The 25,751-nt window shown below is 43.9% G+C and overlaps 2 protein-coding genes across 4 annotated transcripts in view; one reads left to right on the top strand and one right to left on the bottom strand.

The window, feature by feature from the left end:
- The window catches only part of GALNS (galactosamine (N-acetyl)-6-sulfatase), a 64,951-nt gene extending 47,963 nt beyond the window's left edge, over nucleotides 1-16,988 (bottom strand). Inside the window, exons 1-5 of the mRNA XM_044663178.1 lie at nucleotides 16,776-16,988; nucleotides 9,366-9,489; nucleotides 8,333-8,407; nucleotides 7,287-7,389; nucleotides 125-268 (exon numbers count right to left, since the gene is read on the bottom strand). Coding sequence (XP_044519113.1) covers nucleotides 125-268; nucleotides 7,287-7,389; nucleotides 8,333-8,407; nucleotides 9,366-9,489; nucleotides 16,776-16,886 — 557 coding nt within the window. The 5' untranslated portion in view covers nucleotides 16,887-16,988. The remainder of the gene's footprint in view (nucleotides 1-124; nucleotides 269-7,286; nucleotides 7,390-8,332; nucleotides 8,408-9,365; nucleotides 9,490-16,775) is intronic.
- Nucleotides 16,989-17,135: 147 nt separating this feature from the next.
- Nucleotides 17,136-24,101, top strand: TRAPPC2L (trafficking protein particle complex subunit 2L). Of its 3 annotated transcripts, none has more exons than XM_044660529.1 (6): nucleotides 17,136-17,190; nucleotides 18,239-18,411; nucleotides 20,446-20,533; nucleotides 20,682-20,761; nucleotides 21,415-21,417; nucleotides 23,866-24,101. In XM_044660529.1, exons 1-6 carry the CDS (start codon nucleotides 17,158-17,160, stop codon nucleotides 23,909-23,911), a joined length of 423 nt encoding a protein of 140 aa, XP_044516464.1. In that variant the 5' UTR covers nucleotides 17,136-17,157; the 3' UTR covers nucleotides 23,912-24,101. The 3 variants fall into 3 exon arrangements, with proteins under 3 accessions (XP_044516464.1, XP_044516462.1, XP_044516461.1); XM_044660527.1 differs by lacking the exon at nucleotides 21,415-21,417 and adding an exon at nucleotides 21,303-21,323; XM_044660526.1 differs by lacking the exon at nucleotides 21,415-21,417.
- The last annotated feature ends 1,650 nt before the right edge of the window (nucleotides 24,102-25,751 follow it).

Raw genomic sequence — 25,751 nt, 5'->3', positions numbered from 1 at the left:
TAGAAATAAAAAGTGAGTTAAAAATCCCAAATGCATGTTGCTTCCTAGAAAAAGTGAGTAGGAAAGTAAAGAGAATGATTTATTTATACAAAGAGAGGGGATGGAGAAGAAAAAACTCCATTACCTGCCAACCATCTCCCAATTCCTATAAACAGGAATGTTGGGTATGGCCTTGTTGTCATATGGTCCAAAATGACAGTTGGGGGATCCAAACCACTCATCAAATCCATGCTTCAAGGGGTGAAATTGGGGCCTGTGACCCAGATGCCTAGAAACAGGAACATAAAACATTTCAGGAAGCTGAAATTCAGGTGCTCCACACATGCCTCCCCCAAATACTGTATAATAAGGGAAAAAAAGGTCTTGAATTGTATTAAAGGGTTAATAATTTGGCAACCAGTAACTGCTTGGACCTCAGAATCCTGGTCACATCCATAGCCTTAGGCCCTGAAATACCAACCCTGTGAATCTTAGCTTCCTTTGTACCCAAAACCCAGGGCCCAAGAAGAGGGCAAAATCATAAACTATGAGTTTCCCATAACTCTAGGGTTGTTTTTCTGTAGGTCTGCTGATATGAACGATGACAACAGACATTTATGTAACACTGTAGAAAAAAAACCAAATGTTTCCAGATAAGGTTACCTGTAGCTCCACTAATCTCTTCTCCTAGTTTTGGATAATCACTGGTCACAGAGAGGCCACCGCCCCCCCCCCCCCCAAGGCCACAACAGGTTTAAACAGGCACATTAAGCTCACGTGCTGGAGGTTTATCATGTATGCAGTATGACTCCACATAACAGACTGGAACAGCTCCAGGACCTGCTAACTATGTACTTATAATTTCCCCCAAAGCCCTGTATTATTTATGTAGATTTGAGTGATTAGAAGATAAAACGGGCAAAGTGCCCACTTTGGTGATAACTGTGAAATCTGTTCCAAAGAACGAAGATCATCTGCTTGGAGTCAAGAGAGAGAGGGGGGATTTCCAGTTTGCAAACCCCCCAGCACACATTGGAGGCGTCAATCTAAGCTGTGGAAAACTTCCTGCCAGCCTCTGTTCCTCTGAGTTTTGTCAAACCTTCTTCCTCACTTTGGGGAACAGCTAATCCCACCCTGGCTGTTACACCCAGGAGAGGGACCACAGAGGAGAGCAGGGGCAGCGGAGCCCACCTGGGCCACAATGGATGTGTGCCCCCTTCCTGCAATAACCGGCCATCCTGGAGATCTCCACAAGCCCCCCGACCTCTGAGGAAATCTGACCTCACCCCAGAAGGCACAGATCCTCCAAGATAATACGAACAAGAACCCAAACACTACTACTGACTGCTGCCATTTATATAGTAAAGCTGGTAAGGCATGCAACATTCCCTCTTTGAAGCCTGGAGCTGCACAGGAAGGCAGGTGCTGAAGGTAGTATTATCCCTGTTTCCAGATAAGAAAATGGAGGCTCAGAAGAGTGAGGCCATCAAACCAAGGTCACAACAGTAGAGAAGGTTGGAGGGAGGACAGGAATCCCGGCCTTCTGTTCTCCAAGTCACTGCAGTGACACACATGGGCTCCCTCTCTGGAAACGTCTTTCTTCCCAGAGTGGAGGACAGAATCCTGCCTCAGACACTTAATTACCCTCTTGGCCTCAGTTTCCTCATTTGTAAAATGGGGACCTCAGCATCCATTGAGATAAAATACTTAATGTGCTTTGAAAACCTTAAAGCACTCTATAAATGCTAGGTAGAGGAGTCAAACGAGGGGGCCACGAAGGAACCAGATTAAAATGTAATTGGGATATGTTTAACAAATTAAATAAAATTCCAAGACAACACAGATAATGTTAATTTGTGAGTCTGAAGGTCAACGTGGGGCCAGCAGGGATGCTTCTATTTGAGGCTGACACTAGTACCTTCTAGAGTAAGGGGGTCTCTTCTGGTTCTAAGGCCCATCTCTGATGGCCAAGTTCACCCAGCTGGTTTGGGACCAAAGTGGGACTCCCTTAGTAGGAGCCACCAGCTACCTCTTTGCTCTTTATACTTTGGGCTTACTTTTCCCACGGACTCTTTATTTGTGGGAGCATCTACCCCAGGCTTCTGGAAGCAATGGTTTTGTAACTCCTGCCCTGAAGGATAACTGTTCCTGGAATTCTCTGATCACAAGATCTTCCAGAATCTAGGCCTTAAGGCCTTAGAGAGATTCATCCATTCGCCTTTAGACATCTGCCTTAGGGCCCAACCCAGCTGGCTAGAGAGCAGACCATGTTTCAGCTTTGTATCCATTCTGGCACCCATCCCAAGTCATCTACCATCTGCTTGCCTCTGCATTTTGTGCCCTCCTTCCCATAACCAATAACCCCTCTCTCTGGTCACCAGTCCCCTGCTGGCCTTGTCTTTTTCTATTAGAACATAGGCTCCTTGAGGGCCAAGATTGTCTCTCTTCCTCTTTTTTTTTTCTCTTTTCAAATGTGTGAAAGAAATAGTTCCTATTTCTCTCTTTTCATATTTTGTCTCCCCAGCATTCAGGCAGTGCCTGGCAAAAAACAAGTGTTTAATTCTTCCTTTTTTTTTTTCATTCACTCTATCCCTCCTAAATCTTTCATAGTAGCTTTATTCTTTGGTCATTTCAGTCATGCTTGACTCTCTGTGACCCTTTTTGGGATTTTCTTGGCAGAAAAACTGGAGTGGATTGCCACTTCCTCCTTCTGTTCCTTTTAAAGAAGAAGAAACTGAGGGGAAAAGGGGTAAGTAATATGCCCAGGGTCACATAGCTAGTACAGTATAAGGCCAGATTTGTATTCAGGAAGATGAATTTTCCCAACTCCAGGCAAGGCTCTCTAAGTCACTGTGCCACCTGGCTGCTCCTTTTTGAGGGGTACCTGTGAAAAAAAATTCAAGGTACCCGTTTTCTGTTTTCTAGGAAGTTATTCCCAAATGACTCTTCTCCCTCTGCAGAAGATTCCTCTCTGTTACCATTACTTCTCATTACTTACTAATAATTTTTTGAGAAGACTAGATGTGGTTTTTGGCCGATTTTCTCCCTGTTCAGTTTTGATGTTGGCACATCTGAATAAACTAATCAACATGAACACTGAATCACGTGTGCCTCATTATAAACCCCCTAATTCAGTGCTGTGATCCACCAGAGAACTCTGGGCTCCCCTGCTGCCCATTAGACCTTTCTGATTAGATCAGTCATTCTTCTGTTTGTCAACCAATTCCTCCTGCTAGTTTTGGCACTTTTTTCCTCAGTTTGGTATTTATCCAGCTTTTCTATACTTTCTTTGTTATAAAGATCAGCCTGGAAGCCAGATGGGGCTTGATTCCATTGTACAAAGTCTTTCCAAGGTGCCCAATGGGTTTTCCCCATGCCTCCACTCGCTGACTAAACCAGTGATCATTTTTGAGGTGGTTCGCCTGGCATGGGCAGCTTCCTAGTTCTGCTGAAGGCTCAAGACAGAGTCGTTTTTTCCAATCATTAGATGCCTCTTGATAACTGGGATTTTCCAAAGAGTATTAACCAGCTCCCCTGATGCCTTTTCTTAAAGCTAAGAAGGGCATCAGAAGGGCTGGTTTTTGTTTTAATCACCAGCATCAAACATTTAATGAGCACCTGGTACATGCAGGATACAGTGCTCAGCCACAGAGTAGATATAAGGCAGTACAAAGTATGGTCCTGACCCTCAGAAAACTTACAGTCTAGTTGGGAGAAAGGCCAAAGCATAAGGAGATAAGTCACAATGCAAGGTAGGATGGAAAAATCCCAATAGATGGTGCAGGAAGTCAGTGCTATAGGAGTCAAAGAGGGAGGGAGCACTAGGAAAGGGCAGCTGAGGAAGGTTCCTGGGGAGGAAGGTCTGGGACAGGGCCTTCTAACAAGGGTTAAAAGAGAGGGGAGGGAGGGTGGATCCGTAAACAAGAAGAAAAGAGATCACTACAAATTTTGGGAAACTCTCCAAATTTTCAAGCCCGTTTACTCTTACTTCTATGAGTACTTTAAAAAAAATCTTTATCTTCTGTCTTAAAATCAAAACTGTGCAGAAGAGCGATAAGGGCTAGGCAAAGGGGGTTAAGTGACTTGCCCAGGGTCACACAGCTGAGAAATGTCTGAGGTCAAATTTGAACCCAGAACCTCCTGTCTCTAAGCCTGGCTCTCTGTCCACAGAGGCTTCCCCCTTCTACAAGTATTCATTCTTTCACCATCTCAACAGAATTCTAAGACTAAAGAGTGTTTCAGGGTCCCATAGTCTGATCCTTAGTATGAATCCTTAGGTGCTTTAGGATTCTGGGATACTGCCATTAGGCCACAGGGCCTGGGATATTGTTGAGATTTTGCAAGGTCCTTGGTGCAAAGGATCAGCACAGTGGCCATCCATGATTCTAGAGGTCCATGATAAAGCAGGCCACCCACCTCCTGACAGAGAAAAGATGAACTCAGGGTGGACAGAGAGCCTTTTACATATGGCCAATGTGGGAATTTGGTTTGCCTCACCATGCACATCTGGTTTTTTCTTTGTGTTCACTTATTAACTTATTTCTAAATGTGGGACACCATAGCACAAATATCTATTTATGAAAATACTACTAACTCCTACTCCTACTTATCTACTCCTACTCGTTACTCCTACAACAACTCCCCTGAAGCAAATAATTTAAAAACCCCAAATAAATCCTTTGATTCACACATCTTTCTGGCCTATCAAAGTAAATTCTCCCACTGACAGTGGTTGAACATGTGTCTCCTCCCGCACTTCCAGTTCCTCACGTCTCAGGTCAGGTGAGCACACCCTGAATCTTCAAACTTTTGAATTTGGACTTTACAGGGGCCAGAACAAGTTCCAAGGTCTTTCGGAGTCGCTTTGCCTTCTGATGGGGTTATCATCGCATAAACGTTCTCTAGGCCTGCTCGCTTCACCCCACCATTAGCCCACTGAGGCCTCCCGGTTTCCTCAGAAACTGTCTGCTTTATCACTTCTTAGACACAACAATCTTCCTCCATTCACGCGCCACAGTGGGTCTTGCTCTTCCCCAAGAGGTTTCCAAGTCTGGGTCACCACAGAGCTGAGTGCACAGAAACCTCGCAAATGCTCACTTTAATTTCTCTGGGGCATGGGAGCATGTGGTACAGCAGGGCAAAGGGCAAGCATATTTCAGTAACTTTGGGAACAACTGGCCATGCTTGTTACCATAGGTTTGTTTTTTCTTTGTTCCAGGGTAGGGAGGGTAGGAGGGAGAGAAAGGATCCTTTTTTTTTTTGACTGAAAAGAGTCCTTGTCCAAGGCTCTGAACCTGTAGGTCACTCACTGGCTGAGGGGTGGGGGATGGGGGGGTCCCTTTCCAAGGAAGCCTGAGGTAGACTGGAGGTCACAAAATACTGATTTCAGTCTGCTCCTGGGGAGTCAAGGGTGACACAGCAGGGAGGGCCAATAATCACGGATAACGGATCAAGAATGACTGTGCCTGTCATCTTCTCCTTTACCTTTTAGAACTAAAAGGAAAAAAGAGGCCATTTCCCACTGGCTATAAAGACCCCCTCTTCCTTAGAGGGGGTGCTGACATTTCTTATGCACAGTGATACAGTTCTCTTCATGAGGAGAAAGCAGGAAAGGGCCAACTACAGGGAGCTAGGTGGGAAGAAGGTAGGCAGAGTTGGGGGGCAGCCAGGTAGTTCACTAGATAGAGAGCCAAGCCTGGAGATGGGAGATGGAGGTTCAAATCCAGCCTCAGATACTTTCTAGCTGTGTGACCCTGGCCAAGCCACTTAACCCTGATTGCCTAGCCTTTGCTGCTCTTCTGTCTTAGAATTAATCCGGAGGCGAGAAGCTGGGTGGCTCAGTGGATGGAGAACCATGCCTAGAGATGGGGAGTCCTGGGTGCCAATCTGACTTTAGACACATCCTAGCTGTGTGACTCCAGGTGAGTTATTTATCCCCCTTAGCTTAGTCCTTACTGCTCTCCTGCTGAAGAATTGGTATTGATTCTAAGACAGAAATAAGGGTTTAAAAAAAAATAATGGAAGGCAGAGCTGCCCTGCCCCCTGATAGACCATGGTTTACAATACACTTTTGCACGCACAGCCCGTGCACCCTTCGCACTCTACTTGGTCTCAGTTCTTGGGGCACAGGGGTCCCCTCTTCTGTTAGAGTATCCAGTCTTTGGCTTTCCAGAGCCCCTGCTTCAGTACTTTCTAGCAAGGACAAGAGAATCCCAGTGCGGTCTGGGGCTGGACTGTGGGACTCCGGTGTGAGGAGGAGTCAAGCTCCCCATAACAGAGGCAGGTGCCAGGAAAAGCCTGACCACTACAGCAGCTCCTGAAGCCCGTGTGCTGCGACAAGGAGGGTGTCTGTGGACACACCAACCAACCACACTGAAGAGCCTCAAAGCCTGCATTTATGTAAACAAGGGGCCCTGTAGCAGGGACAGGAGGCAGCACGGGACAAATCAGGCGAATCCCTGCCATCGCCCTCTTCCTGCAGGGCCCTGAGCCCTCGGCCCTCATGCCAGGAAGCATCTGGGGAGAAGACGGCCTGGAGGCTGCTCCTGCGAGAGTCACAGTTACTGAAGAGCCAGAGAGAAAGGTCTTGCCCCACAAATGCTTGACACCATCAAATCACTTGACATTAGAAACTGGCTTTAAAAAAAAACCAACAACTTATTTTCTTAGTATCAATTCTAAGAGAGAAAGGCAGCAAAGACAATTGGAATTAAGTGACTTGCCTAGGTTCACATAGCTAGGAAGTGTGTGAGGCCAGACTTGAATCTAGGTCCTCATGATTCCAGGCTGACTTGTTTTTATGGGTGGAAATGATATTAAGGAAGAGGCATTAACACCTGCTTTTCCTCTTCCCCTAGAAGATCATGGTAGCTTTCCATCTAACTTCTATGTGCATTACGACCCCCGTTGGAACATGAGCTCCTTGAGAGCGAGAATATTGTCTGTTCTACTTATATCCCAGAGCTCTGCACATAGGATGCAGTTGGGAAACACTTCATCCATTCATTTGGACCAGAATAGTTATAGCACTGTTCATATTCTAAACCACCATGTGATATTTTGGTCCTATAATCCTGGATTCATTCCATTACTAAGTCTTGTGACCTCTACACAAACAAATTTTCCCCCCAAAGCATTTACATGTCAGATTTTATCTAGGTTAGGATATAAAGTTTTTCCATTTCTAACCTAACAAATTTTCCTTGTTAGGAAATTTAGTAATGATTACTTGGAAAACATCTTTGTCTGCCTTGGGCCGAATAGTACATACCAAAAAATGGGAGGGAGGAAACTGAAGCCAGACTTACCACTTGCCAACAATCTTATTGACATAGCCTGCTTTCTTCAGCAGCTCAGGAAGGAGGAACTCCGAATCTGGGATTCCTCCGACTATTTCCTGAGGTGTATAAGCTGGGGAGAACAAAATGGCTTTGTATTCTTATTTGCACCAACAGGGAAGTCACAAAATCTTGTGATCCTTCAGAAATGTTTTTTTGATTGAAAACAAATCTGTAAAATCTATATCAGACTGTTTACCATCTTGGGGGAAGGGCAAAGAGAGAGGGAAGGCTAGAAGAAGGAAGAGAATTTGGAACTCAAAACTAATAAAATGAATGTTAAAAAACTGTTTTTACATGCAATAGGGGAAAATATTAAAAGAAAAAGAAAAAACATCTAAAAACTAGGCTCTCTGGACACACTGTTAAAGCAACAATTGGGCATTGGTCTGAGGGAGCACTGAATGACAGAGGTTTTTCTAGAAGGGATAGCAGGGCCCCAAACTGTACCTCTAAGCCAACTACTGGCCTCTGGGGCCTCATCCTGAGCCTTCCAAGGCTTTCTTCTGGCCACCACCCTACTTCCCTGACCATCCTTGCTAGCGGTTCTTCCTCCTCCTGTTCCCAAGATTCAGGTCTTGGCCCTGTGCTCTACTCTCACTGAGATCTGACCCACAGAAGAATCTCAAAGGATAGAGAGCCAGGCTTTAAAACAAGAGGGCCTGGGTTCAAATCTGGCCTCAGACACTTCCTCACTGTGTGACTCTGGGCAAGTCACTAACTCCCTTACCACTCTTCTGTCTTGGAACCAATACCTGTATCAATTCTAAGACAGAAGGTAAGGATTTTTCAAAAGGGTTTTTTTAATACTATTCAGCCAGAAAAATCAACTGGATAAGTAACTTAACTGGAACCCTCTTTCCTCTTTCTCCCCTCCACCCCTAACCCCTTTCTTTTAAGATAACCAAATCCATTGTTTTGTTGTTCTTTATAATACTTTCTGCCAGGCTACTTAGCAAAGAAAATGGAGGGCCAGGAGGGCTTCTGAAGGGTAAGAGAAGGACAATAATCCATACCGTTTCGAGCATGCCCATTGGTTGTATAGAATCCGTTGCGGATGGGGAGACGGCCTGTGAGCAGTGCAGCTCTTGCTACAGAGACAGTAAAGACAGAGAAAGACAAGTAAGAGTTTAATGAGACCCGATCCTTTAAAATGGATGTTTTGTTTTGTTTTTTAGAGCAAGTTTTGCATGACTTCATGGGTGCAATGAGTGTTCTATTTCTGGCCTTCTTAATGGATGGGGAAGGAAAAGGAGGAAGGGAAGAGAATTTGGAATTGAAAATAAAAATGAAATTAAAAAAAAATAATAAAATGGGCACAAAAGCAGAATTCTCCAACTGGGTGATGGAGATCTACTGCAAGATCTTGAATGGTTATTGCCAAGCCAGTGAAGACCATTGTACCTCCCCCACCCAAGTCTTATCTGGCCTTCAAAGCTACCCCTCCAACCCTACTGAGTCAGGAACCTGTCCCAGTCACCTCCTTTCTTCAGTGATCATGAGGAATATGAGGTAATTGCTTATCTGGAAGACAAGATTCCTAGGCTCTCGATTATCTCCAGTAATCAGGAGGATGATAAACACTGCCTTAAGTTTATCGAGTGATTTAAAGGCTACAGAGCAGCATCTCCCTCATTCCTCACAACATCTCAGAGGGGCAGCTTCCACAGGGATTAAACATTTTCATGATTTTATAGATATGAAATCTGTGACTCAATATTGAAGTGATCTGGTCACATACACAGTGTCAGAGGTGACATTTGAACTCAGATCTTCCGGATCGCAAGTCCAAAACTTTCTACTAGGGCACCATCACTCAAGGCTGTCATCCCGGTAAACACGGAGCTCTGTTTTCTGGACCATATTTGAACAGGGCAGTCATTCAAACCAGCAAGACTGGAGAGCCCCGAGAACCCCAGATGCCAGAAAAGAAAGGGAAGCCTTGGAGCTTCCTAAGCTACCTGGGGCTACCTGTGGACTCACTCCCTGTCAAGCTTAGGAGCTACTCACCCTGAGACCCTGGAGGAGGCCAAGGTCAAGGTTACTTACACGGAGAGCACAGGGGGTTAGCGGTGTAGAAATTGGGGAAGAGCATCCCTTCGGCAGCCATTTGGTCCAGGTGGGGGGTTTCTCTAGAAGGTTCTCCATACACGCCCAGGTCACCCCACCCCATCTACAGGAAGGAACAAGAGAGGGAACAAGGCTGAATAACTCTTTCCTACCAGGTGGACCTGGGTGCTGACCACTAGCTGACCTCTGCACTTTTGCCAGCTCAGGGCACAGTCCTCCTACTTGCAGATCAGAAGCACTCAGCTTTCTGCAACAGATGGGAGTTCCGCAACCTCCAGATTTTCTCATCCCCCCACATTCTAATTTCAGAAATGTTTCACCTCCATTTCTGATTGATCTCCAATTGGCAATGGCCCACTCCCAGTCTCTGAGGAGTCTGATCTGCAAAAAAAAAGCCCTTCTGCTATGCAGTGAGCTATTAAAAAAAAAAAACACCTTTTTGTCATGCAAATCCTTCTTATAGTTTTCTTTTTTATACAAATAGAGATTTTCTTAAAATGAACTCTCAATATTATAGCAGGCTCAATGACAGAATCTGGTCAACAGTGTACAGCATGGGCTAAGGTAAGGAAGGAAATCTGACTGGTTCTTCTATTGATGGGGTGACCTTAAGAGTCAGAAGGCTTAGGTCTACCTTGTGACTAGGAACTCTCAACCACTTATAATACTTTTTTTTTAATTCCCTCTATTCCACAGCCTTGCTATGGGATGTCAGGAATAATATTTGCCCCTGCAAGGATATTTTCAGAATTATGTCCTATCTGTAAGGTATTAAGGAAAATGTCATGGAAACATAAAGTATTATTATTGTTGTCACTGTTATTTCATTGTGCCCCCATTAGGGATATTTTCAGAATAACATGCTATCTATAAAGTATTACGAAAAGTGTCATATTAACACAAGATATTATATTATCATTGTTATTATTATTAACTATCATTATTATTTCACTTTGCCCCTCCAAGGATATTTTCAGGACTGTATGTTATCTATAAAGTGTTAAGGAAAGTGTTAAATAAATATCGGGTATTATCATTAATAATTACTATTTCCATAATATTCCTATCAAAGCCCCAGTGGGAAAACAGGGAAAATCCCAGGAGCCTGGCTAAATGTTCGGTGCTCTCCCCTCCCCATTTTGCCCAGCCCATCAATTCCTCAACCCCTCTCCACAACCCAGAAAAATAAAAAAAGATCCACCAAGTCATTTCCCTTTTTCTTTAATGCTGTCTCCTAAATTGACAAAAGGATGTCTATGCATAGGAAATGATTTAGGAGGGTAAATGGATAAGATGGCCCGGAGAAGTTGCAATTTACACTAATTCACACTAATGAGAACACAGATCAATCGAAATCAGCCAAAATAAGCATTTATTAAGCAGTTATTATATGCCAGGCGCTGTGATAAACAACACAGAGAAAGTACGTGTGTGTGTGTGTGTGTGTGTGTGTGTGTGTGTGTGTGTGTGTGTGTAGGTCTATATTATACATATGTAGATAATCCACATATTCTCTTAGCCCAGGTGGTTCACTGTTGACCACATCCTATAAATGAACATTCTATAATATTTAGACTTCATTTTAAGAAAATATCTGAAGGGGAGTTAGGTGACTCAATAGATAGAAAGCCAGGTCTGGAGAAGGAGGTCTTAGGTTCAAATCTGAATTCAGACTTAGCTGTGTGACCCTGAACAAGTCACTTAACCCATACTGCCTATCTCCTCTGCCTTGGATTCTAAGACGAAGAAAAGGGTTGGGGGAAGCTGGATAGCTCAGTGGATTGAGTGCCAGGTCTAGAGACGGGAGGTCCTAGGTTCAAATCTGACCTCAGACACTTCCTAGCTGTGTGACCCTGGACAAGTCACAACCCCCATTGCCTAGCCCTTACCATTCTTCTGCCTTGGAACCAATACCCAGTATTGATTCCAAGACAGAAGATAAGGGTTTAAAAAAAAAGGGGGTCTTTTAAAAATCCATATCATATAAAAAGAAAGCTATAGTTGAAATTTGCATTGCAAAAAGATTTTTTAAATGGTTCTCTGAACCTTGCAAATATGAGATTACAAAGAAAGGCAAAATATAGTTCTGCCCACAGGGAGCTCACAGTCTAACGCACCTAAATGTGTTCTCAAGTTTTAAAAGATAAATTTTTAAAAGTGGACAAAATCTAAGAAGGTGTTTTTCTCCTACAAACTTTTGTGTATTATGGTTTAGAAGAGAAAGTTCCCTCAGTTCTCTGAGACTGCCCACGAGTGGCCACCCTGGCATCATCCTGTAATGAGAAGTGTCCCTGCCTTTTTTCCCTTCTTTTTGGAACGATTCTCCGTTGGAATTCAGACAAAGCTGGGAGCCACCTCTCTTGCAGAGACAAAAGTCTAGTGCAAAACGGGGAAAGTTCATCAGGGGAAGGAACCCAGAAAGAGGAAACAAGTCATTTTAAATGAGTAGAGTAAGAAAGAGAAGTGGAAGAAAAGCAGCCAAGAGCCAGCAGACACTGACAAATATTTTTAAAAGCATGTTTTAAAATTAGGGAGCAGGAAAATTTACCCAGGAAGGTCAGTGACTCAGAATCTCTACAGGTGTCAGAGAAGGCACTATTTTGAGGCTGACATTATCCAGAAGGGAAAAATAATCCACATGTGGCTAGCCAAAAGCTTTCCTCTTTGGCTGATTTTGCATTTAAGATTTTTTTGAACCCAATAGCTGATAAAGCTCATTGAGACACAAGTAGCCTAGTTCTGTCAGATTTTCATAATCTAGTTATGAGAAAAATCCAATGTGTAGGACTGTAACATATGTATATCAAAAAGATGCATGTATATATATATATATATATGTATTATTTCCTGTGTGTGTGTGTGTGTGTGTGTGTGTGTATTTTTATGGTGTCTTTTGCAAAACTTCATTTCTACATGTCTTCATCAACTTTTTAAAATTTTATGGTTCAGGGAAATTGTTAACTAGGATGATCAGTACCCTGAAACATTTACGGGGTTCTTCATAGAGCCACACAAAAAATTCTGGGTACAGTTTGGAGGTGGATTGGATCCAAATTAGCAGTGGTTGATGAAGAGGAGCTTCCTCTTATTTTCTAGGGCAGGAACCTTTGCCTTTTTTGCCTCCCCCAGGGTTATCAAAAACATTCACGCGTTCTCAACATGGCTGTGTTGATTTATAGATTATATACGTATACATGGGCATCTGTACTCATAAGTATGTATGTCATGAAATTGACACAGAAACAGAAGGGAGATAAGAATGAAGTAATATTTGATCCTAGAGACAACAGGGAGTCCCAGGAATTTACTGGGGAGTGGCCTGATCAAATTTGAGTCTTATTAAATCAAAGAGGCTGGGCCTGGAATCAGGAAGACCCGAGTTCAACACTGGCCGCAGATACTCACTAACTATGTGACCCTGGGCAAATCGCTTAACCTCTGTTTGCCTTAACCCACCGGGGAAAAAAATGGCAAACCACTCTGGGATCTTTGCCAAGAAAACACCATGGATAGTCTGGTCCACCAGGTCATAAGGAGTCAATGCTGAACGACAAGCCACTCAGCCAATTATAGAGAACAGGTCAGTTGGGTGATCTGTGTACGTGGAGCTGGGAGACAAGCAGGCTATTGCAGCAATCCAGAGGAAAGGTGAGAAGGACCCGAATGAGGGCTCTAGACTCCAGGGAGAGCAGAGTCGATGAGAGCTGGCATCTTTGGGAAACGAAGGGTGAGAAAGCTGAAGAGACTTTGGGCGGGAGCCTAGGTGACTGGGGAGTCCCTTCCAGGCCCCACACAGAGGAGGGGCTCAGTGAGCTCTGGGGTTAGGAGTCCTAAGGATCTGGGCCCAGGCGCTGCCACTCTGTCATTAGAGGTGGACAGTCTGTATGCCTCAGTCTCCTTGACTGTCAAATGGGGACAACAATATCATCTGCCTCAAAGTGATGTTGAGGATCATGCGACGGATTTGTAGAAGTCCTTAGTCTGGTGCCTGGCACACATAAATACTTATTTCCCTGTCCTTCTTCCCTTCTCTGGGACTCGGCTCCCTCTTCTCCAATTGAGAAATGGCATTCTCAGCATTAATGGGAAGTTCAGAAGAGGGGTGGATTTGAGGGAAAAGATAATGTAAAGGGAAAGGGCAATTTCTCCATCCATGCCTGCTCAGCTGATGGAATTCCCTTTGACTCAGGAGAAGTCAGAAGATAGGAGACAAGACAAGAGGGCTCTTACTCACTGATCCCATCCCCAGGATAGAGCTGAGCTCTGCAGGGAGGACTGGGAAGGTTGGAGCATGCATAGGAGAGGGAGGAACTAAAGAATCAGGGGAGAACATAGGCTGGAAACCAGCCTCACAACTGGGAAATAAGGGATGGTGGGATGGGACCACCTGCTCACCTTCCATACCCAGGGTGGACTCTCCCACTGCCTACTTTAGTGACTACTGTTCTAGAGTCTCCATCATTTGGAATCTCAATCAGATACACCTTTGAAATGAAGAGGGCTCAGTGGATGAAGAGCCAAGTCCAGATATGGGAGGCCCTGAGTTCAAATTTGGCCAAAGATACTTCCTATCTTTCCTCAATGAATTGGCCAATTCACTTATTTCGACTCCCACCCCCGTTGCCTAGCCCTTACTGCTCTTCTACCTTGGAACAGATACACAGTATTGATTCTAAGACAAAGTACAGGTTTAAAAAAATGAAACAAAGGTTGTTTACCACCCTTAAAGTAGGTAAAAAAAAAAAAACAACAAAAACCTCAAAACCACAAAGTGAATGTAAATACAGGTAAAGATGACTTTTTCCAAATGTAATTAAACTAAAGGATAATATCACATTAGTTTTATGCCAAAGCTTTGATAGGATTCTGGCTACCTCCCCAGACTGTGTTTTAAACTTGCTGTTTCACAATGAATCTAGCCTTGGGGCTGGGGGAAAAAAGTAAGTAATTCAGGATCAGAAATACCAGAAAACTTAAACCCTTATCTTCCATTTTAGAATCAATACCATGTACTGGATCCAAGGCAGAAGAGTGCTAAGGGCTAGGAATGGTAGGTTAAATGAATTGTTCACGATCACACAACTAGGAAGTATCTGAGGCTACAGTTGAAACCAGGTCCTCCAGACTTCATTTCTAGTGCTCTATCTATTGTGCCATCCAGCTGTCCCCTTCAGCAAATACTTAAGGGCTTTTAAAATGAACATAATTGCTAGCCCTTAGGCAATTTACTTCTTAGACAAAAAGACTCCAAAAGACTTGTGACTAGAGGGCAGTTGGACCATCAGACAGCTAAGGCCCCTTCCAACTTTAAATCTAGAATTCTATATCAGGCAAAGTACAACAGAGAGAGGCAAAAAAAGAGTGATTAGTGAGATTCCAGGTTATTCCGTCTGTGATCTCATCAGTTACCATGGGTTCAAAGATCATCTCTAAGTAGATTCTTCCTCCCCAATTCAAGATTTGCATTAGCAACGGGAGGGTTGGACATTTCCACCTTGATGTCCCATATGCTTTCCAAACTCACCAAATCTCAAACAGAACTCATTTTTCCATCAAACTCATCTCTCCTTGCAGTTTGGCAATCTAAGAGTCATCATCCTTGGTTAGTTCGTTCTTTCTCCTTCATTTCCCAAATCCAATTGGTTGCCATCTTGTTGTGGCAGGAGAAATGCAAAATGTGTCTTCCTTTCTGACATAACCTCCCATCCTTCTTGCCAGGACTACTGGTCAGATGGCCTCCAATCTCTCTCTTTTCCCCTTCGTTTTCCAGATTTTTTTTTGAAACCCTTAACTTCTGTCTTAGAATAAAAACTGTGTATTGGTTCCAAGGCAGAAGAGAAGAAAGGGCTTGGCAATGGGGGTTAAGTGATAAATTTATCTTAAAACAAAGATATGGTTATGTCTCTCCCTTCCCAATGACAAATCTTCGGAGATTACAAGCTTCTCATTTAGAGCCCTATCCAGTTTGACCCCTTCCCACCTTTTCAGTTCCTCCTTTCGTCCAACTGGACTGGTGATCTGTTCTTGGCATACTGTGGTCCCTGGCATCTGGAATCCACTCACTCCCAGATTAGGAGCCCCCTCCTACATGAGGCCTTTTCAGACCTCACCACTTGCAATACTGTCTCCCTCTTGAAATTACTTTGTATTTTATTGAACTATGAATATATACATATTCAGGCCACCAGGAGGATGGAAGCTGGAGAACAAGAGGCAATTTTGGTTTTGTCTTTGTATCACCAAAGCCCAACACAGTGCTTGGTACTATTAATAATAATGAATATAAATGTGGAATTGAGGACTTTGTTAAGGGTTATCAGAGAAGGATTTTAGGATTTAGAATCACAAGAGATCTTAGACATTTGACAAAAAAAAAAAAAAAAAAAAAAAAAAAAAAAGAGGGAATGGGAAGAGGCCAGAGATTTGCCAAAGACTGCAAAGATAAGTACTAAAATTAGCCTCTGAAACTTGGTTCTTATGACTGATACTGCAGAAATAGTATTGTATCAAAAAGCCAGAAGAATGCAGTTCTAGTCCCAATTCCTTCCACTCAATGGGCCTCAGGTAAATAAGAGGATTATTGGTGTTGACCTCTAAACCCTATGATTTTTTTTTCCTTTTTAAACCCTTACCTTTCATCTTAGAATCAGTACTGTGTAGTAGTTCCAAGGTAGAATCCAGGCAATGGGGTTTGAGACTTGCCCAGGGTCACCACTGCTAGAAAGTGTCTGAAGGCAAATTTGAATCTAGAATCTCCAGTTTCTAGGCAAATCCTTTGATTTTCAAAGTTTATAAGCGGGCTCTGAGGATCCCCAGGAGACTCCAGGGACCTTTCAGGGGGGTCCTAGAGGTCAAAACTATTTTCATAATTTTAACAATTTGGGGGGGGGGGAAGGGGGCAGCTGGATGGCTCAGTGGATTGAGAGGTCCTGGATTCAAATGTGACCTCAGACACTTCCTAGCTGTGTAACCCTGGACAAGTCATTTAACCCTCACTGCTTAGCTCTTACCACTCTTCTGCCTTGGAACCGATACACAGTATAGAGATCCTAAGCTGGAAGGTAAAGGGTCTCTCCTGGGTAGGGTAGTCAGAATTTGAACCCAGGACCAGTCCATGGCACATTATGTATTACTGGTGTAGGGGAGATTTATGGAGCCCACTTCTCCGTCGCGAAGCCCTGGATTCGAGAGTTTCCAGGTGGGTGACCCGAGGTTGGGCGTAGTGGAGTGCAGCCCTGCCCCAGTGGAGGGGACTTCCTCGCCCAGGAGTTCCCGGTACCAGTCGGGGATAGACAGGGACCACCTCCACCCAAATCTCAGCTTTCCTCCCGTCCGGGCCCCGGTCACTCTCTCCAGACCCTGGAACCCTGACCCCAGCCCCGGACTCACATCGTCCATGAGGAGGAACACGATATTGGGGGGCTGAGAGGTTGCCCCAGCCCCCAGTGGGGCCCAGCCGAATAGCAGGGTTATGCCGAGCACCAAGGCAACCGTCGCCATGGTAACCGCCGACGCCAGGGGAGCGCCTGGTCCAGAGTGCGTAGCGGGGCCGGGGGAATCGGGATCCCGGGAGAGACGAGAGCGGAGGCGGGAGGAGGAGGAACGGCGCGAAAGCGAGACTGGAGGCTCACGCCTGCGCACGCCTTGGGGCTCCCGGTATTTCAGAACCGGTCTAGGCGGGGCGGGGCAAGGCAAGGCTCTAACCCGGCACGTGACAGGACTGGGAAGTAAGAGGGCAGCCACGTGACCGGACTCTCCCTCCAGTACCAAGATGGCGGTGTGTATTGCGGTGATCGCCAAAGAGGTGAGTGCTGACGGGCGTCGGTCCTGGGCCCTCTGGGAGGCGGCAGCGGCGGCATGGGTTCCGGCTCCGGCTCCTGCTTCTGCCCGTGCTCCTGCCTCCCCCAAGGTGCTCCTGGGCAGCCTGGCGCCCCTCCTCCACGGACGGACGGGACTGGCCCCTGCGAGTGGGCCCCCGAGCTCGGCCCCGCCCCACCACCGTACTACCCTGCTTCTGAGGCCCCAAAGGTTTTCCTGGCCCCGCCCTAGATCCCTGAGGGAGCTGTTGTGGGTTACCTGGTGTCCCACTGTTTTGGGAAGGACACTCTATACTCTTGGCCCCAATCCCTGAAGGCTTAAGTCTCTTAAGAACTGCCCTGCCAGGCGGCTGCTGTGATCGTCCCCATTCGACAGATGGGGAAACTGAGGCACCTGCGCGCAAGTGACAGTGACCTAGAACCTCACAGCTGGCAAGCAGCTAAGGGAGGATTTGAATTCGGGGTTCCATTACTCCGATAAGAGGCGTGAATGCTCTTCAGTTCATGTCCATAAAGGTTTATTAAGCGCCTACTATGTCAGGCACAGTGTAAAGCTCTGTGATACAAAGAGGCAAAAGGCAATCCTTAAGAGGACTGCTAAGTGGTTCAGTGGATTGAGAGACAGGCCTGGAGATGGGAAGGCCTGGATTCAAACCTGGTTTCAGATCTTAGGTGTGTGACCCTGGGCTTAATGTCTATCTGCCTGCCTCAGTTGCCTCATCTGCAAAATGAGGATAACAGTAGCAAAACAATTGCGAACCTTAAAGTGAAACAGGACAGCTATTAATATTATGTACAGGGGGACAGCTAGGTGTCTTGGTGGCTTGAGAGCCATACCTAGAGACAGGAAATCTAGCTGTGTTTCCAAGGTCAAATTTGAATCCAGGACTTTTTTTTCCCTCTAAGCTTGATGAACTACCTAGCTGCGCAGTCTGTTTTATTACTATTTAAAATTGGTGATGGAGAAGATTTTTGAAATTCAGGTTGTGAGTTTAACTCACAGCATTGTGACTAAAGCCTTATCCTTTATTGCAGAATTACCCACTCTATATCCGAAGCATCCCCGCAGAGCATGAGCTGAAGTTCCATTACACGGTGCACACGTCTCTTGATGTGGTAGATGAGAAGGTCTCTGCAATGGGAAAGGCCCTCGTAGATCAGAGGGAGCTCTACCTGGGACTCCTGTACCCCACAGAAGACTACAAAGTGTATCTTTTGATGCCCAGCAGGGTGTCTTATAAATGAAAGGGGCTGCTGTGTGTGCCCACAGATGGAGCTTTTTTCCTGAGAATTCTTTCTGCAGTTGTGGGTGATCATTTAGGGCTGGTTGATCTTGGCATGTATTTCATGCCATTGAAAATTGAGGATTAGCCTTTATTTAGTTAATTAGGGCCATGCAAATAGATAGTCTGCTAATTCAGACCCCCTTTCCCTCAGTTAGGCAATTCAAAAAGTCATTGCCTAGGTGACATCCCTCTCCCTCCCCCTAATGCCCAGAAAATCAATTTTAGTCCTTAACATTTTTCTCTCTTTTATCTACTCAGCCACTACTCTTGATTATTCCTGAGCTCTTGCCCAAATTTCTCCCTTTCTGTGTTCATCCTTTACACAACTCCCAAAATACACATCCACCAATGTCATTTTGCTGCTCAACAAATTCAAGTGACTCCTTGTTACTTCTGGGATCAGATATCAGGTCCTCTGGCATTTACAGTTTTTCACAACCTCACCCCTTTCTGTCATTCCAACCTTATTATACAGTGTTCCCTTCCATGTTATAGTCCAGCCAGACAGGTGCAGAAAACTAGCCTATTTGTACTTCCTTGTATATGACTTCTCATTTGTTCTCCATGCTTTTGCACTGGTCATCGCTCATTTCTGGAATGTTCTTCCTCATTTCTACCTCTAAGATTCCTTCATTTCCTTCAAGACTCAGCCCAAGTGCCATGGGGTACATGAAACCATTTCTAGACTCCCCAGTTGCCTCTCCTCTACAATAACTTTGTATTCATTTTGTTTCTATATTTGTGTGTGTGTATGCATGCATGCATGTTGTTTCTGTTGTTAGACTATAAATCCTTAAGGACAAGGACTTTGATTTTTATTATTTTATCTCCAGTTCCTGAAACATTAGACACTTAATGTTTGTTGATTGATTCAAGATCAAAAGCAAGATTTGCATTACCCTTATAGCCAGCTTTAAATTAATGGATAGGAAACTTGGGGACTCGGACTCCATTTTCCTGGCCCGAGACATCTCATTTTATCAATAAGGAAACTTTCAAATGGTCTTATAGACAGGAAATTCGTAGCTGAGATTCAAAATAAGGCCTTCTAATTCAGAAAGACCTAATTGCTCCCTCTTCCATATGTTTTTCTAAAGGGGATGCCATTTTTGGTAAAGGCTCATGGTTTCATCTCTTTATACATCATTCTAAATAATTTGGTTCTCTTCCTGTCTGTGTAATCTGGAGGAAATAACTTTGCTTTTCTTAATATAGATTTCCTTACATATAAAATTAGATGACCTCCAAGGTTCCTTTAAGTGCTATATTGTAGGACAAGAAGCCCCTATCTCCCGGAGCACAGTTCAGTGTAAAGCACAGTGCCTGCCACATAGGAAGTGTTTACTGAATCCTTTTTGAAGGACTGATTTGAGTAGAGGCAGAGATGTGATGGATTCTTAATTCCTGAACTGTGAATCTTGAAGTTAATAAGATGCTTGGGTTCTGAAATGGAAACATTTCAGTTTTATAGATAGGCAGTGGATTTCTTATAGGTCAGCCTATTAAATTTTGAACTGCATAAGGAGGTTCTTTTCCTTCGGACATTCAATGACAAATTAAAAAATTCATTAAACATTCGTTAAGTTCTCCTGGTGGCCAAAGTACTGCAACTAAGCCCTCAGGTCAATATAAAGAGAAATGAGATCCTACCCTACAAAACTTCACATTCCAGAAGGGGAGATGACAAACCCATAAGTGGGGAGTTGTCCAAGGCACAGAGATGTATCGGCGGTGCACATGGACTGGACAGGTCACCCTGGCGCAGTCAGGGCTGTTGTGGTATATTTTATTGCAAGGTTGTCACTTTGTTTTTCCAAAGTGGTTTTGTCACGGAGCTGTGAAAGTGTGAACAGATGGACACACGCTTGCATATTCTTCGTGTTGATGCTTTGTTTGTTTCATTTGCAATCACAGCAGTCCCTGTGTTAAAAGCATGTTCCCTAACCAGCTGCACAGATATGGCTATGTGACGAATTCCAAGGTGAAATTTGTAATGGTGGTGGATTCTTCCAACACAGCACTTCGAGACAACGAGATCCGCAGTGTGAGTGTAGGAAATCTGAAAGCAACTTGCTAGATCAGTAATTTTTCCTCCTTTTTTTCCCATTCTCATAAAATGCTGAGATGCCAGAAATCCAGTCTGGCAATGGCTTTGTACATATTAATTAAACACCCTGTTGTCTCTTTTTCAGATGTTTCGAAAGCTACATAATTCCTACACAGATGTCATGTGCAACCCCTTCTACAACCCTGGAGACCGTATTCATTCTAGGTGAGTAGGTTGCTTCTAGTCAGCTTTTTGTGGGCCATTGCATGACCACAGAGATTTAGCTATTTGGAAAGTAATTTAGGCACGAGCCACTTACCACTCAGTTGTAAGCTTCCTTTCCTCTGAGGGCTTTCCCCTGAAGGCCAACTGTTGATGGCCCTGTTAAATGAAGTTGAAAAAATATTTTTACCACTATCCCTTGCCACTTAAATAACTAGGAGTTTCTCAAATCTTTCTTTTTCCTTTTTGTTGAACATACAAAGGAAACTGATCCTCTAGGTTTCTTCCAAATTGCCTTAAAATCATTGTAGATTTCACAACACAAAGTAGTGTTGGTATTTGTATGCCACTAACTTGGAAGTTGGAATCATTACCCAGGAAAATGTTCTAAAGAGGCCATGTAATCCAGCACTTTCTTGAACAAGAATCTTCTTAGTAGCACATCCAGCATGAGGTCTACCCTTTGCTTGGAGGGAGCCCACTTGCTCCCAAGGCAAAGCAGTCACCTTTCAGATATCAGAGTTTTCCTTATAGCTTGCCTGAGTTTACAGTTTACCCTTTCACAGTGTTCTCTCTTTAATTTGTATTTATTCATATCATTAAATGATCAAATGAGATGATGCTTGAAAATCATTTTGCACAGTGCCTGGACACAGTAGGTGCTTAATGAATGTTTTATCCTTCCCCTTCCCTCTCTCTCCTTCCCCATTTCCTTATTCTCATTGGAGTCCAGCAGAACAATTCTAATCTTTCTTAAATGTGGTCGCCCTTCAGGTATTTGAAGATAACAATGATGCCTTTCTTCCAAGTCTTTACTTGACTTTTTTTTCAAGCAAAACATCCTGCAGTTCCGTCAGCCAGAATCCATGTCATGTTCTCCAGGCCCTTCATTCTCCTGTTTCCCTCCTTTGTATGCTTTCCAGCTTATCAGTGTCCTTCCAAAAACATGACACCCAAGATTTCCCTGAATGATCATTTGGATGTGGTCTATTTAGGAGAGTACAGGAGAATATCTCTTCCCCAAACCTAGATATTCTACCTCTGTCCATACAACTTAGATGGCATCAGGTTTTTTGACTGATGTCACATTGACTCATGAATTTGTAGTCCATTCAAACCCCTTAACTGCCTGGCCACATCTGTCCCCATCTTTCTTGTAAAGCTAATTTACTGCAAGTGTATGTTACATGGGCCAGTCCTTCAGGACCCTGACATGTACTGTTCTTTTGTGCTTGGTTACTTAAATTCAAGGTCAGCTTGATGTTCTCTGTCTGTGTCTCTCTCTGCCTCTCTGCTCTCTGGGAAGCAGCTTCCAATTTGCCGTTCTATCTTTGCCATTCAAAAGATCATACTTGGGGGGCTTCTAGGTGGCTTGGTGGTTTGAGAGCTAAGCCTAGGAATGGGAGGTTCTGGGTTCAGATCTGGATCTAGACCAGTGATTCCCAAAGTGGGCGCTACCGCCCCTGGTGGGTGCTGCAGCGATCCAGGGCGGGGTGGCGATGGCCACAGGTGCATTTATCTTTCCTATTAATTGCTATTAAAATTTAAAAAAAATTAATTTCCAGGGGGCTAAGTAATATTTTTTTCTGGAAAGGGGGCGGTAGGCCAAAAAAGTTTGGGAACCACTGATTCTAGACATTTTCTGGCTGAGTGACCCTGGGCAAGTCTCTTAACCCCCATTGCCTAGCTCTTACTGATCTTTTGCCTTGATTCTGAGATAGAAGGGAAGAGTTTTGTTTTTTTTTTAATCGTATTTAACAGAGAATACAAGCAAAGTAAGAGATCATAGAATAGAGTCATAGATTTAGAGCTGGATAGGTCCTGAGAAGTCATCCTGGCCACCCTGATTATCAGTCCTGCCATTTCTTTGATACCTCTCTTTTGTCAGATGAGGCTAAAAAAACATTCTCTGGTAGAATTCCATGACACCATGGCACATTCTAAATGTTAGCACTCAACACCATTCTTACAGGATCAGACCATGTTTTAGTATTCTCTCTTTCCTTGCCCACTGTCCTTATTTTCTTTTAGCATAAAGTACTTGATGGGTTCCCTGTAAGTCTCTTAACAACTCTTTTCTTTTCCTTCATCAAAATGTTTTCTTTATGACTTCAGTTTCATTATTGAGAACCTGCTCTCTCTCCTGGACTAACTTTACCTATAGAATTTTAGTCTCTAGAACTCTGCCTATTTTTTTTTTTTAACCCTTGTACTTCGGTGTATTGTCTCATAGGTGGAAGAGTGGTAAGGGTGGGCAATGGGGGTCAAGTGACTTGCCCAGGGTCACACAGCTGGGAAGTGGCTGAGGCCGGGTTTGAACCTAGGACCTCCTGTCTCTAGGCCTGACTCTCACTCCACTGAGCTACCCAGCTGCCCTCTGCCTATTCTTTCAGCAAACTCCAAAACAGGACACCTGTCAGGCTCTACTAAGGCTAACTTACCTTAGAGGATCACTTTCCTCTCCCAATAATTCTCCTTTGTTGATTATAATCATTTCCAAGAGGAATGTTTCACTCACTGGGTTTCCTGCTTTTAAAGTTATTTTTAAGGCAAGTCAAGAAACTGTTAGCTAGTTAGATGAGTTCCATTCCTGGCCAGGAACCTGTCCTTATTCTATTTAAGCCAGGATGCCATTGAGGCACGGTGATACTTCTGTCCAGGGCACTTTGCTGCAAGGGATTTTGCGGATTTCCTACATCATTTGTATTTCCTATTTCTCTGGCATCTGCTGCCCTACACTGATGCCACTTGAGTGTATAGATCTGCTTCATCCCCTTAGCCCTAAGGTCTTTCCAGATTCACTCAGGCTTTATTTGGGCTCCATTTGCTCAGGTGTTTTCCAGGTCTGGGACTTCTCAGAGCCTCTGTTTTTTCATTGGCAGAGTGGGGTTGATTACCTGGTCAGCTCAGTATTGTGAGGATCAAATGAGGTAACATACCCTTAGCAGCCTTCTCGGATTCTGACCACATATAGCATGGCAGGTATTGTGACGAAAAAGCTCAGGGACATTCTGCCAACTAGAGACCCTTATGAACTTCCCTGTTCATTGTTCTGGCCTTCATTCTAAACTTTTCTTTCACTTAATTGACCCATTTCTTTGTTGCAGGGCCTTTGACAACATGGTCACTTCCATGATGGTGCAGGTTTGTTGAGAGAGTAGAGTTTCCAGCTCTTTCTGAAAATGCCATTTTGTAAATAACTATATCCTCCAGATGTGTGTATATATTGTCTTCTCCTATGTATAATATAAAAGATGCTCTATTTGGATGTCCAGAAACTCTTGTATGAAGTGAAAGACTATGGAAAGCTTATTTCAATAAAATCTTGAATCTGCTTAATAAACTTCTGTTTTTCTTCCCCCACACCCCCAAGTCCAGGGTGTTAACAGTGTTAGCATTTCCTTTTCAGACGCTTCCAGGTTGATAGATATTAAGGACAGACCTTCTTGCCTGGCCCTCCTATGGCTTCTCTTTTGAAGAGGAGCCCTCTGCAGAGGCCACACTTATCGATCACCGTGGAAGCTTACCCAGCCCCTGGCCAAGAGAGTGTTGGAGTTTAGCTAAGAGTTTGCATCAAAACCCTCTGGATTGATGCATTCCTCAGGCTTTCCTAAGGACTATCTACTACTATAAGGAGTTAAAGCCATGCTTGTAATCCCAGCTACCTGGAGGGATCTCTGAGCTGAGGTGGACAATGCTAATATGATGTCTGCATTAATAGCTAAGACAGCTGGGTGGCTCAGTGGATAGAGAACCAGGCCTGGAGTAAGGAAGACCTGGGTTCAAATTTGGCCCCAGATACTTTCTAGCTGTGTGACCCTGAGCAAGTCACTTCACCCCAATTACCTAGCCCTGACCACCCTTCTGCCTTAGAACTGATACTTAGAATTGATTCTAAAAGGAAATGTAAGAGTTTAAAAAAAAAAAAAGATTGGTGGCCCCTAGTGAGGTGGAGAGGGTGAGGCACCAGATTGCCCAAGGAGGGGCCAGCTGGTTCAGGTCTAAACATAGCAAGTTCATCAGGAGTTGTCTCCACCCTTAACAAGGGTGATTTGTGATTTGGAGAATTTTCCCCCAGGTTCTGAGGATTTAAGAAATATCTGCAAGATCACACTAATGTACTAAATTCTGTAAGATGTTTCTTCAATTTTTAACATAACGTTTTCCATATTTTCTTATTGCATATTAACAGGAATTTGGTACTTCCTCCTGGGTTCTCCATCTAGAGCAGAGACCTTTAACCTAGTGTCCTCAGACTTCTGGTCTAGGGATAGATTTCATGGGGTTTGGGAACTTGAGAAAAAGAAATGACTTCTGAATTTCACTCATCTTCAACTGAAATTTTGCATCAATTAAGGATTAAAAAAAAGTTCAAAAAAGGGGTTCTTGGGCTTTCCTAGACTGCCAAAGGGCTCTGTCACACACAAAAGGTGAGGAACCCCTAAACTAGAGTATAATTCCTTTAGTCCATTTTATTGGAAGAAGGATCCCCTTGAGGGTCCCTTATTTGAGTTATGATCTTTTATGCCTTATAGTTCATCTCTTTTACTACAGGAATTCCTCTAGTTTTAAAGGGTTTTGTTTCTTTAAAAGTCAGGGTTAAACATCCCAGCCCTAGATCCTGCAAAAACCCTTGGGGCCTGAGTTGCTGGTCAGGGGGTTGTTAGCCCTGATCAATCCTACAGTGATTACTCAATTTGATTTCTTTCTCTCTTTAGTGATGGAAAGTTCAGAAGATGGGAAGTGACAGCCAGTCTTTCACCAGCCACTATTATCCATTCACAGTTTTAATGAACCACCCCTACCCTAAGCAATTAGATATTGCTCTAATGTTTGATGCTGTTTAAAAAAAAAAAAAAAAAAAGGCCCTCTTAAGTCCAAGGAAGGCAGTTAGAGATTTTTGAACAACCGTGATCTTGTAAACTTGGCAACAGTGATAGAGACTCTCAAATGTAGAGACCAACTTCGGTGATTCCCAGGATTTCATTTATTT

Source organism: Gracilinanus agilis, chromosome 2 (genome assembly GCF_016433145.1).
Source record: "Gracilinanus agilis isolate LMUSP501 chromosome 2, AgileGrace, whole genome shotgun sequence".
Classification (NCBI taxonomy): domain Eukaryota; kingdom Metazoa; phylum Chordata; class Mammalia; order Didelphimorphia; family Didelphidae; genus Gracilinanus; species Gracilinanus agilis.
This window is presented reverse-complemented; position numbering and strand designations above follow the sequence as displayed.

What these genes read in the sequence shown, in the direction of transcription:
- TRAPPC2L (XM_044660527.1), top strand. Translation starts at nt 17,158, where the DNA reads ATGGCGGTGTGTATTGCGGTGATCGCCAAAGAG. An exon ending in GAGACAACGAGATCCGCAGT is followed by an intron (nt 20,534 to 20,681) that starts GTGAGTGTAGGA and finishes TCTCTTTTTCAG; the next exon opens with ATGTTTCGAAAGCTACATAA. An exon ending in GGAGACCGTATTCATTCTAG is followed by an intron (nt 20,762 to 21,302) that starts GTGAGTAGGTTG and finishes AGCTTGCCTGAG; the next exon opens with TTTACAGTTTACCCTTTCAC.